The 14,393-nt window shown below is 45.1% G+C and overlaps 1 protein-coding gene across 5 annotated transcripts in view; it reads right to left on the bottom strand.

Annotated features, from left to right (window-relative positions):
• The window catches only part of MED27 (mediator complex subunit 27), a 217,687-nt gene extending 204,101 nt beyond the window's left edge, over positions 1-13,586 (bottom strand). For 4 of the 5 annotated variants that reach the window (XR_010148555.1, XR_010148556.1, XM_054659203.2 and 1 more), the window contains exons 1-2: positions 13,323-13,583; positions 11,117-11,261 (exon numbers count right to left, since the gene is read on the bottom strand). Coding sequence is in view for 3 of the 5 variants with exons in the window: in XM_054659203.2 (XP_054515178.1) it covers positions 11,117-11,261; positions 13,323-13,525 (348 nt within the window). In the remaining 2 variants the exon portion in view is untranslated. Of the gene's footprint in view, positions 1-11,116; positions 11,262-13,322 lie in introns of all 5 variants that reach the window. The other variant, XM_016961905.3, reaches the window with a different exon arrangement.
• Between the last annotated feature and the right edge of the window lie 807 nt (positions 13,587-14,393).

The following is a 14,393-nucleotide window of genomic DNA, read 5'->3' as shown; positions in this document are numbered from 1 at the left end:
AGATGAGGCTGGAGGAGACTTCAGAAACAGCCTCCAATTCCCAGGGTTGAAACAAGTTTGGCAACGTGATAAAAAGACAACAAAGTTCTTGACTTGCCAGCAAGTACTAGATGAGCAAACCGTCCCCAGTGTGATGTGAGGGTCTTAGGGAGTTCCCTTCACCTGGAGAAGTCAGCAAGGAAAAGCAGAAGCTGAGCCAAGACCCTGGCCAGGGACTGGCCCCAGCAACAGGCCTCACCAAGCCCTAGAAACTGTGGTGAGCTGGTGCCTCCCAAAACAAGTAAGTGACTGCGGCAAAGGAAATGCAGAGAGCAAGTTCCAGAAGCCAAAGAAAAGTGCAGTGAGCAGGAGGCAAAACAGATGCCCCAGCTCCCCTCCCGCACACAGGCCAGAAGTCCTGAGCCAGCGCAGAGGATCCCTAAGATTAGCACAGAGCGTAGTTTGGGAATCTTCTACTGCCAGAAAGAAAATGAAAAAAATAATAAAAATAAAAATAAAAGCACATAGCAGCCAAAGAATTGGAGAAGAAGCCTCCTGGCACTCACTCCCAGGCCTCCTGCCTCTCAGTGCTCCTGCACCTGACAACAGCCACAACCAAAATCTGAAAAAGTTAAGGTGATGCAAACAGAGGCAGATTCAGAAGGAAAAGAAACCACAATCTAAAAATGACCGAGGAAGAGACTCAGAGGCTCCAATTTCACTCCATTCAAATACTGTTTTATTGCACACTTAGAAATCGTTAATACCAATAATTACCATTTATTAAATGCCACTGTGTGTCCAACGCTGAACTAGAAACTTGATATACAGTTTCCAGTTAGATGCTTAGAACAGCCCTGTGAGATCAGCGCCATGCCCATTTCACAGTCCAGCAGGTGTCAGGTAACTGGCCCAAAGTCTCAGGGCTAATACAGGTCATCTTGCAGGGAAAACAGACAAGTAAAGGCAATCATGGGGTAAACACAGGGAGCACCTAATTTGGATGCATCTCAAAGCCTTGCTTCCCAGAGATGTTTAACAACTAAGCTGAGACCTGAATGACTAAGAGTTTTCCACAGAAAGAAAGGAGGAGGAAGAACAAGTGCAAAGGCCCCAAGACGAAGAGATGATGGCCCCTTGGGGAACGACAATTACTTCTGTAGACTAGAAGTGGCAAAAAGAAGAAGAGCAGGGAACGTGGGGAGAGAGGAAGCTGTGCACCAAAGTCTCCATAGACAAAATGCAGGATGTCTGGGCTCCATTTTCACATATGGACTCCAGTCCTCGCCCCCCCACCAAAAAAGCAAGCAAGCATGCAACAAATTTAGCAAAATGTTCTTTTTGTTGTTGTTGTTGTTGTTTTGAGACGGAGTCTTGCTCTGTCGCCCAGGCTGGAGCGCAGTGGTGTGATCTCGGCTCACTGCAAGCCCCGCCTCCCGGGTTCACGCCATTCTCCTGCCTCAGCCTCCCCAGTAGCTGGGACTATAGGCACCCGCCACTACGCTTGGCTAATTTTTTGTATTTTTTAGTAGAGACAGGGTTTCACCATGTTAGCCAGCATGGTCTCCATCTCCTGACCTTGTGATCCGCCCACCTCGGCCCAAAATGTTCGTAATAGTTGAAGCTAGGTCATTATTCTCTCACTTTTGTGTATATTTGAAATTTTCCATAATAAAAAGTTTTCATAATAAAAAGGGTTTCTTCCCCTCGCAAAAAGGGGGGAGGAAACATGCTAGAAGAACAAGTGGTGCTAGACCATGACGACAACAACGGGCCTGTGCTGGGGCTGCTAACGGTCAACAGGTCATGTACAGAGACTCCCCCGGGCCACACACTCGCATGCAGTATTCACGTCATCCTCACTGCTACCCTAAGAGGCAGGACTACTCGTGGCATTTTACAGATGAGGAAACTGAGGCTAGGTAAGCCGGCCAAAGGACTTGGGCTCCCGTGTACTATTGCTAGAAAGCCTCCAAGTGCCAGCAAGGGAGCTGGAATTCATCCTGAGAGAGAGGGAGGAAATCGCCGAAGAGTGACAAAATCAGATCTCTACATTTTAAAGATCCCTCGAGAGCTGCAGAGTGGAAAATAGATTAGAAAGGGTAGACTACAGGCCAGAAACCAGTGGGAAGGCTGCGGCATTGCCCTGAGCAATAATGGAGGCCCGGGGAGAGGCAGCAGCAGTCAAGATGGAGAGGGAAGAGCTGAGAGGCTGTGAAGAAGGGAAATCAATAGATCTGTCAGAGGGTGTGAGGGACAGGCAGAAGCGACGGATGACACCCAGGGATCTGGGTAGGTGGCTGGCTAAGGCATCCCACCACGAGAAGCAGGTTGGTGGTGGGGGTGAGGATTTCAGTTCTGGACTGCTTCAGTCTGAGAGGCCTGTGAGTCTCCAAGAGCAGCTGTCCAGCTGGGCCCTTTGATACATGGGTCTGGATGTCGAGGGAGGGAGCCAGCCTGGTGATGGAGTTAGATGTCATTGTGTGTGGCTGGCAAGTGAAGCCACAGAACAGATAAGATGGCCCAGAGAAGGGAGAGAAGCACTAATAACCCAGCGGCCTTCTCCCAAACCAAACCACCATGAAGAGAGAAGACAAGAAAACGGGAGGCTTCTGTACATGTAATGATATGCTTCCTTCCCACCACCAATGTGCAATTTTGCATAAGGACAAATGACAGAGACAATTTCCTTTCTACTCAACATTCCTGGAAGAGAAGAGGAAATGCCCTTCGTAGGCTCTGGTTACAATGTACAGAAGGCTCTGGACAAACCACACAAACCTGATCATCCCAGAAAAGGCTGATGGAAGAGAGTCAAGCAGGGTATCAACATGAGTCCCCACGGCCAGTGGCTCCCAGAGGGCAAGTTGACACACGTCCAGCAGCCTCTGCAGCCTCCCTGGGGCCGGCCAGTGAGGCTTCCAAAGACAGTTCCTGCTCTTTTACAGAAAAGAATGAGGGAGTCACAAACCTGATTCTAGGCAACAATAAAGTGACTATTTTCAGAAACCACAACTAATAAGTAGAACATAAAGACATGGAATTGGGCCAAAGCCTTGGGATAGAAACCGTTTAGAATGATAGGGGCATGGCTTGATTTTCAGTAATATTTACCTGTGGTGTGTCACAAGAGGCGAATGCTGTCTGCAGAACCTTTGCAAGGTAATTTTCCACTAAAGTCCCTGGGGGCTGCTGCTCCACTCTGGGATATTCTGAGATGCTCTGGAGCATACACAAAGGCTGTGTGTACCTCAGAAACATTACTGGACTAGAGCTGAAGATGTGGAAATACTCTCCATTCCTCGGATTACAATTTTGTTTCCACGACCACAGAAATGCAATGATGACTCCAATGAACCTCTCCAGGGCAGAGCTGGAAGGGAATGAAGAGATCACCCAGCCCAACCCTTCATCCTACCGATGAGGAAGGTGGAAGCCAGTGGGGGAAAGCCACTGGCAGGAGGCCACATAGCAGGACAGTGGAAGGCCGAGACTGAACAGTGCTCTCTAGAATGCTCTGTCCAGAGTTCTCCTGATTGCACACCGCCAGGCGCAGCTTCACCGTTCATATTAAAATGAGCAAGAATAAAGGACAGTCGCCGCAAGCGCGCCACACTGGGCACCGGCCTAGGTCCCTCAAATGTGCTCAATGCCTTAGTCCCCACGACAGCCCCAGAAGGTGGAAGCTACTGTTATCCACATTGAACAGATGAGGAGGCTGAGGCAAAGACACGTTCTGCCACTCGTCCCAAATTAGAAAGCTGGGAAAAGGGGGATAAGGATTCAAACCCTATAAAGTCTGACTCCAGAGCCCTGCTGATAACAAGCACCCAGTTTACAACCTGGAGAGAATCCAAAAGTTGTAAATTAGCCTTTGTGTTCAGATATTGTCCTAAAGAAACAGGGCTTGCCAAGCATGGTGGCTCATGCCTGTAATCCCAGCACTTTGGGAGGCCAAGGCAGGAGGATGGCTTGAACCTAGGAGTTTGAAACCAGCCTGGGCGACATAGTGAGACCCCCATCTCTACAAAAAATTTAAAAATTAGCTGGGCGTGGGTGTGCATGCTTGTAGTCCCTGCTACTTGGGGGGCTGATGCAGGAAGACCTCTTGAGCCCATAAGGCTGAAGCTGCAGTGAACCATGACTGTGCCACTGCACTCCAGCCTGGGCAACACAGCAAGACCCTGTCTCAAAAAAAGGCTAAAAATCCCAGACTGGCCCACAAGACTTTTCCCACCAGGTAAGAGGACTATAAAACAGATCTGATTTCCTAGCTCTTACTGAGTACCAAGATGAGAAGAGTCCCCTTTGGTGTGCACAAATATCTGCCTGGGGCAGAATATGCCCTTCTCACCTCCTCTCCATGGTCCTCTCACCACTCCTGTGGTTTGTCCCCAAGATCCTCGCCCTGCCTTTGCCCCTCGACTCCCACACCCCCCATCAAACCCCCAGTCCCTTACCTCCACCCCCAGGTTCTGTGAGGAAAGAACTGCCCCACACACACTAATTCATATTAATGTGTGAATTGCTGTCTCACTGGAAAAGGTGCTGATTATTCAACAGAATCTCCAATGTGAAGAACTTCAGGAGAATAGCAAAGTCAGGTGTGGGAGGCCTGGTGAGGGAGCAGAAGCCACTGGAAGATGGGCCACCACTGCCTGGAACCTGTCCTCAGCATCGTCTTAAGACAATAATAGCAGCCACTGGAGAGTACTGACTCTGTGCTAGCTTAAGTGCTTTACTTGTATCACCTCATTTTGTCCTCATAACACCTTTCTGAGGTGGGTACAATTATCATTCCCACCTTAGAGAATACAGCACTGAAGCACAGAGAGGTTAGCCTCACAGCTGTCAGGTAACACAGCATGTGAGCCAGAGTGGTCAGGCTCTGGAGCCTACGCTCTGAACCACCGAGCAACACTGCCACTTGATAAACGAGTACACACGCCCCATAAACGAGCACACACACGAGAAAGAGGCGTCCCATGAATGAGCACACACACATACGTGTAACATGCACCCCATAAATGAGCACACACACATGAGTAACGCACACCCCATGAACGAGCACACACGCACATGAATAACAGGTGCCTCATAAATGAGCACACACACGAGTAACACACACCGCACAAATAAGTCCATACGTGTACGAGTAACACTCACTCCATGAGCACACACACATGCGAGTAACACACACCCCATGAATGAGCACACCAAGCACACAAGTAACCCGTATCCCATGAACCTGTGCCCCATGAACGAGCACATGCATACAAGTAACCCACACCTCATGAACGAACACACGCATGAGTAACCCGTGCCTCATGAATGAGCACACGTGTATATGAGTAACACGCGTCCATGAACAAGCACACATGTATACGAGTAACGCACGTCCATGAATGAGCACACATGCATACGAGTAACACATGTCCATATGGGTAATGCACGTCCATGAACGAGCACACATGCATACGAGTAATGCACGCCCCATAAGTGAGTACACACATACACATACCCCATGAACAAGCACACACACACACATGCATAACACACGCCCCATGGACGAGCACACAAGCATATGAGTAACACACACCCCATAAATGAGTACAGAGGCATATGAGTAACACGCAATCCATGAGTACACAGGTACAGAAGTAACGCACGCCCCATAAATGAGCACACACGTGTATGCACAACACGCACCCCGTGAACGAGCACACAGGCACATGCGTAACACACACCCCATAAATGAGTACACATGCATATGAGTAACACGCACTCCATGAGTACACATGCGTACAAGTAACACACGTTCCATAAATGAGTACACACGTGTACTATCACGATGCCTGGTCATTATAACTACCATTTACTTAGCACTTACTATGTGTGAGTTACCCTAAGACATTTGATGTGCATTATCTCAATCTTCGCTTCAACCCTATGATCCAAATACTAGTATTATCCCCATTCTACAGATGAGGAAACTGATACTCAAAAAGATTTTTTTCCCTTGTATCAAGGGTTGTGAGCTCAAGCATAAGCACAGAGCTGGATCAGAACTCAGGTAGTCTTGACTCCAGAACTTACATCTAAGTTTTTATATTTTTGTTATACCTTCCTTGACTTCTGAATCCTGCCATGTATCTTGCTGTCCAGGAGACTGGCTGTATTTCATTGTTTTCTCTGGTTGACTGTTCTTTTCACAATGGCTCCCACGGTATCCAGGGTTTGCAGGTGGGGAGGGAGGAGGAGGGTGTAGGGTTCAAGGCTAACCAGGGCAGTCTATACTACAGCCAAACTCACTACGCTAGCAAGTTCATTTTGAGTGATGGGGTGCTACGAAGGTTAGATTTGGGTGAAAGAACACCTTTGCTAATAAAAGGACAATCCAGAAGGGTGCTCAATCCTAAAGTCATGATGATTAAATTGTGAGAGGCATTTAAGTGATTTTCTCTCCTATTATATTCTGAAGGAATCTGTATTCCCTGAACATGTAGCAGCTATATGGAGAGAAGAATGAGTCAGGGGTGGGCCTGGTGGGAAGGAAAACACAAGTAGAAATCGGTTATAGGTAACTCACAAAGTAGGATAACCCTAAGAGGCTGGTGGAATTGACTCTCCTCTTCCCAGACAGTTTTCACACTGCTGCCAAAATGACAGCTGCCACAGAACACCTGACATCAGGTGCAGCAGCTCAAATTAGCCTGACTCAGGCAACTCCAAAAAACTTCCACCAAGTCCCATTAGAAGGGCACACCAGGTGACAGATGATGTGGATAAAACTGCTACAATCAGCCTTCAAAGAGCTTATCATTGGTTCACCCAATGACCTCACCTTGGCCTTCCAAATGACCCCCAGCCCTGGCCTCCATCATAAGATCTCCAAATTTCCTCCCACCCAAGCACCACAACTGGCTTTCTCAGTAATGGCTGAAAATGGAAATGCCCTCATTGTACTTCATCAAAAATACAAGCAAGCAAACCACAAAAGGGGTTGTCAATTAAAAATTCAACAGAAAATGCTTCGATTCATTTATTCTTTCATTCTCTCAGTGAATCTTCACTGAATGATTACAGTGTACCAGGCGCCTTGCTAGTTGCTGGGGACTCCCAGCAAGGAACAAGATGGACATGGTGCCTCTCCCCTGAGCCTTATAGTTTACCCTTAATAGAGGACAGAGTCCCTAAAGGAAAGGCTCTGCGTTGCAATGTAAAACGATTCCAACCCTGTTAGTGCCATGATGCAAAAACAGAAAAGAGCACCTTCAGAGATAGATGTGAGAGGTGAACTTTACAGTAACTTAGTCATTAAGCAACTGGATTCTAATAAGAACAGTTCAGGAGGGCAGGAGGGAGGAAATGTCTTCAGACTTTCCAATGGAATATTCTTGGAATAGAAAGTTGCTCTTTCTGTAATAAAAAAAAAAAATCAAACGTGAAAAAAAAAAAAAGGTAGCAGCAGCACCTTGCTCTGGGCCCATTTTCCAAGCCCAGTAAAAAGTGACACTTCTGGGGTCTTTGCAGCTTCAGATGTTGCCAGGGAAAGGCGGACGTCTTAGTCTGCTTTTCCAGGCAAATATACAAGTAGCCTTCTGCCATAAACAAATGAAAAAAATCAAAGCCAGAAATAAAAGCCTGGTGACAGGATGCCAGAAACCTTCAAAAGGGGACCTTCAGAATAAGTTCAGGTTAACTCTCAGCATCTCTGAACATAATAAGCACTATCAAGTCTACATTGACTATTTTATAGCAAGGACAGCGTTGATGCCAATTATTTTTTGCCCTAGTCAAGAGAGCTTGTCATCCTTCTCACAACAATTATCTATAGGTGCATAATAGTGAAAAGCTAAATTCTTTCCCCAATTCAGTACAGGAAAAGTGCTGCTCACAGCAATTTAACATCATTCCATTAGATGGGATTCATTTTTAAACATGTTATTCTAACAATTATGCCAAGTACCATGTAATTAATATTCCAACTGACTTTACAAAAATTACAAAATCCCCTAAAGAAAATAATTAGTCATTAGGCATGAACAAGGCTTTTCTATGGCCAACAGCACATAAAACAGAAAGTTCATCTCATAATGGATGGGTATCAAAGCCTTTCTCATATGTCCTTCAATTCTTAGCCAATAGTGCATAGAGCTGACATTGGCAAGTTACCCCAAACTTCACTTAACCCATTAACGCACTTACTGGTTTAAATTCTTTGAGGGTAAAATGATGAATGATGAAAGCTTTACCAATTAAAAAGCTCTTTTCATTTGTAGGAAAGGCAAGATAAACACATATAATTAATTGTTTGCTTCTTCCATGTCCCCAGCTGGAAATTAGAGTACTGGCTTATTTCTTGAGGCTACTTTTTGTGTTTATTAAAGAAATGTATATAGGCATCCTCATCCTTGTTCTCCCTCTTTTCTTTCAGGGTTTTGTGTATTCTTATAATCTACTTTAAATCCCTTCTAGAAAAAGGTAAGGTATAAATAAGTAATAGTCACATAGGACATTATCTGCTATAACAGAAATAAAAAACATGTTTTCCTTGCCGCCCTCCTCTGAATAACTGGCAGTGGCTGCCTAGCGCCAGAACAGAGAGTTACAAGGATTCTAAGCCAACATACACACAGCCTCAGCAGGAAAGAATGCAATGGTTGATTAGTGATGTCTGCCCTAGAAAAAGCAATAGGTTAAGAATCCATGTACCATGTATTTGCCATCTCCACCCTTTGATAAATCACTAAAAATTAGAAAAATACATACAGTCTCATGAATAAAATATAATGTGAATTGTTTCCAGGATGCAAGTAAATGGGGAAAAAAATTGTTTTCTACAGTTGAAAACCTTAAGCAAAACTGGACTAAAACATCAAGTTTTAGAGGAAAGAACATTGAACCAGGTCAGGAAACCCAAATTCTGGTCTAGCTTGGGGAGCTATAAACAGGTCAGTTTACTGGGCCTCAGTTTGCGCACCTCTAAAATAAGGGGCTGAGTCTCTTAACTGTTCTCTTGTGCTGGTGAAAGAAAATGGTTCTTTTACAGATGCTTAACCTCAGCAGGCCGGGGACATGGCTACAACCTCGACACCTCCTCACATTGCTCATATGAGATTTATAATCTGGGATAAATGCATACAGATATTTTTAACCTGTAGCATTTCCAGCACAAGAAGTTCCACATACATAACATTTCTTTTCCTCAATACAACCTATTTTCCACTGTGGGGCAAGGGTAGGGGTTGAAGTAGGAACTTCTAATAGTAGAACAATTCAGTGATTAAACTACCTTCATTCAAAAGTTCAGTGTCATCACTTCAATGTAAGACTAGTCATTTCCACGAAATGTCCCACTCACTCATGGTTTTGAGATCAGCCTGAATCTTCTCACCACTGAATAGCCCTTGTCACTGTAGCCTATTTTGAGAACTTTACCCATGGGATACATCAACATGGCTTCCTTTCCCAAACACCTATCTGTGTAGAGCTGGAACAGTCCCACGTCTGGCCTAAAAAACTGCAACAGACATCTGTGATTTCTCCATCTGCCCTGCATCCATCCCTTCTGGGAATTCCCTCTCTCCCAACTCCAAGGAACCCCATTTCCTGTGTTTCAGGTGCTCTGAGCTGAGGATCCCACCCACAGGTGCAGTGAATCATCTCAGAGGGCACCTATCAAGTTTGGGCCAGAATCCTTTTTCAGAGCCTGACATGGACACTGGGAGGTCACCAGGTATAAGAACTATGTATATCCACAACTGCTGAGCCATGTTTTTTATCCCTTGGAGAGCATCGGGACAACAAAGGAAAGCAGTCCTAGAGAGGGCAGGAGAGTGATGTTCCTGCCACCCACCCAAGCACCCTGATCCTCCTGAGTTCAGCCACAGAGAAGTAACTCCCTGAACATTTTAGTTCCTTGAACCAATGAAGGCCCCCATGCCTTTTTTTTTTTTTTTTTTTTTTTGGCTAAATCTAGACCCAGCTAGGTTTCTGTCACTGGCAGTCCAGAGTTTTGGGGAAAGGCCTTACAGGCTAAATGTATGCATTCAAGGTTCAAGTTCTTTCTTTAGTAACCCATGATAAATCACCTTCCTGAATCACAAATGCAGCTCCCACGGTTCCACTTCAAACCAAAGAATACTAAAACACCCTCAAAGAGAAATTCAAAGAAAAAATTCTGCACACCAGAAAAACTCTCAAGGTTTAGCTCTTACCCAAGATCTAAGGGGAAAAAAAACCACAGAAAAGAGGAAAATGACAATGGATTACTGGAGGGGGCACAACCCTGCATACAGTTAAACAACCAACAATTCTAACAACAATTATTCAAAGAGGCAGCACAGTATAATAAAAAAGCTTCCAAAATCATTCCTAAAATATATATTCTAGTTCCCAATCAACAAAAAAAGCCCATACACACATGCATGCCACACCACATAGCACCCAAACAAAAGGAACTTGTTAGTAAACAAACGAACCGTTTCCAGATTCATGAGCCTAATTGTTTCTGTTATTTTTCAGCTACAGTTTAGTTTGCCACTTACAGCTGTCCTAGGGTCTCTGCCACAGGCCTGCCTGCTGAAAGAAACCATGAATATCAAACTCTACAGAGCATGTTAAGATCAATCTCCCTGAGGTGGCATCTAAGTAATTAGAGAGTCATCTAACAAACGGTATTCTAGTGATGCTCATCCATCTGTGACAGAGGAAAAGACAATACAAGAACATAATGTGCGCAGCTAAACACTTAGACAACTCCTGGGGGCCACAGATTCCTCTGCGAACATGACGAAAGCTAGGAAGCCTTCCCTAGATATACATGCACATACCACAACATACTGCATATAATTTTAAGGGGTTCATAAGAGTTGCTCCCTATACCCAGTCTCCAGGTTAAATACACCTGAGTTAGAATTTTTAATATGTAATCACCTGAGCATCATGAATCCCCAAAGACTTCAAAGGACTACAAAATAGGTTACAGAAAAATTCTACAACTTCCAACTCTATAACCCCATGCTGAATCAAGAACATAAAAAGCAATAAAAACTTACTCTTGCTTTCTGCATGTATGGAATATAAGAAAACTTGGCTTTCCATATATTAGCTCCGTTTATTATATCTCCCTTACCTTGTTTGACCACTTATATGCTTGAAGGAGTTGACTATAGAGAGGAGTTTTGTCCTGCACAGGATCCAGGCTTAACAGCCCACTGTTATGAAGAGGATGGTTCTCAGATGGCTTGCCTACCAGATTGCTCAGACGTTCCAGCTCACTGAAAAGCAAAGAGACAAGGCAAATAAACCTAAGCCCATTTACACTCCAGGGTAAAGCCAGCCCCCAGGATCAAAGACTGCTCTTCAAACCACCCATCAGAAGTCCCTTAAGAAGAAATACTTTTTGAAAGGTTAAAAAATACTTGGGACACTTAAAAAAAAAAAAAACCCTAAATGAGAGTTTATCTGACTTTAAAACAGAGCTTCTGGTGCCATTCCAAAGGAGGAAAAAAAAGGTAAGGGCAGTAGAATCAATAAGACCCCCATAATCAGAAATTAACAACTCAAATTCATCCCTGCAGTGGGGAGAAAACTTTGTGGAATTTTGAAATGTGGTATAACACTGCCTCTCACTAAGAGTTTTCAGACCCACGTGCAGATCATTACACTTGGCAGAACAGCAAGTACCTGAATAAATGGTGATTATTTATCATTCACATAGGGATAGATTTGTACATGATGCTTCACAGATGGTAAAACTTAACAAAACAAAGAAGGGATAAAATAAACAAACGGAATGGGAAGACACCACCGAGGTGGCTGTGTCAAACAAACACACTTCAGTCTAGCAGGAAAACCCTAGAGAAGCTTGGGAAAGCGAGCCAACAAGAGCACATTCCAGGAGTACGTTCTGAGGGGCCAGTCCCAAACTGCCAACAAAAGACTCTCTAGGAACAGCTTCTTATGCCACATTCATTTTGGAATCATCAGCCACCTTCTTCTTGGCACTACTGTACAAAGATTTAAGAAGGCAAAAGGATAATGTCAGCACTCTTTAAGTTTCTATTTAAAATGGTGAAGGGGTATAATATCCTGAACATTACAAAGGGAAGTAACTCGGAGAGAAAATGGAAAGAAAACAGAAGATAGGGAAGAATAGCCAGTGCATCCACTGAAGCAGGGAAAGTATTAACTGGTGCTCGGCGCTGTGCCAGAGAACAGCAAGCGGATGTGGGCGTTGAGGAGGGGTGTGTGATTTATGGCAACTACTTAGGGGGAAAACAAAAAGGCACCCATCATTTGGCCACCTCCTCCTCCTCCTCCTCCATCTTACCTCCTCTTTCCATCTGGTTACTAAGGAGACCAAGTTGAAAAAACAAAAATCCAACCAGTCCAGAAATCAAAGGATGACTAGCTCACCAAATGCTTTCCCCTACTCAGGTCAGTTCTGAGAAGTAAAAGGCAAAAATCCTGAAATTCTAACCTTCCTGGGAAGGACTGACTCTCTTACAAAAGAGAAGGCAAGTTCAGGACCTAAGCAATCAAGAAGTGCCTACTATGTGCCAGGCCCTTTACAAACATCCTCTCATTTAATTCTTACAACACTTAAAAAGTGTAAGTGAAGAAGGTACTTTGTAAGGAAGAGGAGGAAAAGTGGAATCCTTAACCCTAAAAGACTACAAATTAAGAAGCAGGGGCGTTAAGCATAAGTAATTAAACTGGTTAAGAGATTAGAGAGTAGGTCTCTACTGCGGAAGGAACTCCCACAGGAGTGGGAGTGAGGAAACTGATCAGGTGGTTTGGGAGCGGTTAGGGGAAAAGGTGAAGACAGCTCAAGGCCTGGCCTGTCCGTCGTGGTTGCGGGTGGGGGGTGGTGGTGGAACTGATGAAGTCCAAGTTCAGGGCCGGGGAATTGGGGCTAATCAGATCGGGTGCACTTGGGTTTGGAGCCGACTGACCAGGTCCTGTCTGTACTATTACTACATTCGGATCAGACGTGATGGGGCACAGAGGGCCTACAGGTGAGAAACCTGCCAAGCTCAGAGAAGTGGAAGTTCATGGGAAAAGCATGCCTCCTTGTTAGGAATGGAACCGCCACAGAAGAGGTCGAGGATGGCGGAAGACAAACAGGACCAGGAGGCCAGGAGAAGCAAGACGAGAAAGCGGGGATGGTGTTAAGATGTCCCTGAGGGACAGGCAGAGGCTTGGAGAACAAGAAGAGAAAGAACAGGGACCAAGGGAAACGGAGAACAGCCCCTGCCTGGGAAGACTCGAGCGACGTAGGGGCAGGGTCGGAGCGGGGCCAGTCCCCGACCCCGGCCCTTTCAGCCGGTACCTACTTGAGGTCCCGGTTGACCGAATGTAAGTTGTCCTGGAAGTGCGCAATAAAGGCCTTCTCCCGGCCCTCCAGCGTCTCCTTGTTCCGCATCCCATCCTTCAGGCAGTCGAACACCCTGCTCACGCTGGAGCGCAGCGCCTGGATGGCACTAATGGCCTGGGAAAAGGCCTCCAGGTTCACACTGACATTTATCACGTCCGCCATGTTGCCGCCGCCACAGCAGCTCTCCAAAGCCGGCTTCGCAAGCAAAAAGCCGCGCTCGCTGATGACGTATCTCCGAAGACCTCTGGGAAATGCAGTTCGCGCGGGGCTACCCAGAAAGCACTTTCGAAAAAGGGTTTCCCCTTGAGCTAAACTAATGCATGGGCAGGAAAGTGATTTTTCTCAACTTGGGGAAGTCAGGTTGCACTCTCGATTTGCTTAATGTTGACAAAGAAATACAGAAAGTTCCCGCATTTCCCCAAACTTGCACTCTGGGGAATCATAGGGAAAAGAATTGCTCAGAGCAATAGTGTAAAAAGGAAAGGAACATAGCCCATTCAATAAAATGAGTCCATATTCATAAATAAAGCGGGGAGAAGGAAAGTTTCTTCTTTCCAACAGAATGCCAACTCATAAATGCAGAAAGAGTGATGGAATTAGAAAATTGCCATTTGACAACCATTAGAATAAATGACTCAGATAGAAATCGATGGATGCTAAAACTAGTCGGTGAAAGTGTCAGAAAAATAACAGGTTTTTTAGGTAATTTCAAAGTATCGTCCCCCAAGATGCTTATTAATTAAGAAGAGGAAAATAATGATCCAGAGATTCCACTTCTGGGCATATACCCAAAAGAAGCGAAAGCAGGGACTCAATACTTGTACACATGTTCATAACAGCATTATTCACCAAATAGCCAAAAGGCAGGGGAAACCCAAGTGTCCATAAACTGATGAATAAACAAAGTGTGATACTGGCATACAATGAAAAATTCTTCAGGCTTAAGCAAGAAAATTCTGACATATGCTACCTGGAGGAAACTTGAAGACATTATGCTAAGTGAAATAAGCCAGTCACAAAAAGACAAAAT

The sequence above is a fragment of the Pan troglodytes genome, chromosome 11 (genome assembly GCF_028858775.2).
Source record: "Pan troglodytes isolate AG18354 chromosome 11, NHGRI_mPanTro3-v2.0_pri, whole genome shotgun sequence".
Classification (NCBI taxonomy): Eukaryota; Metazoa; Chordata; class Mammalia; order Primates; family Hominidae; genus Pan; species Pan troglodytes.
This window is presented reverse-complemented; position numbering and strand designations above follow the sequence as displayed.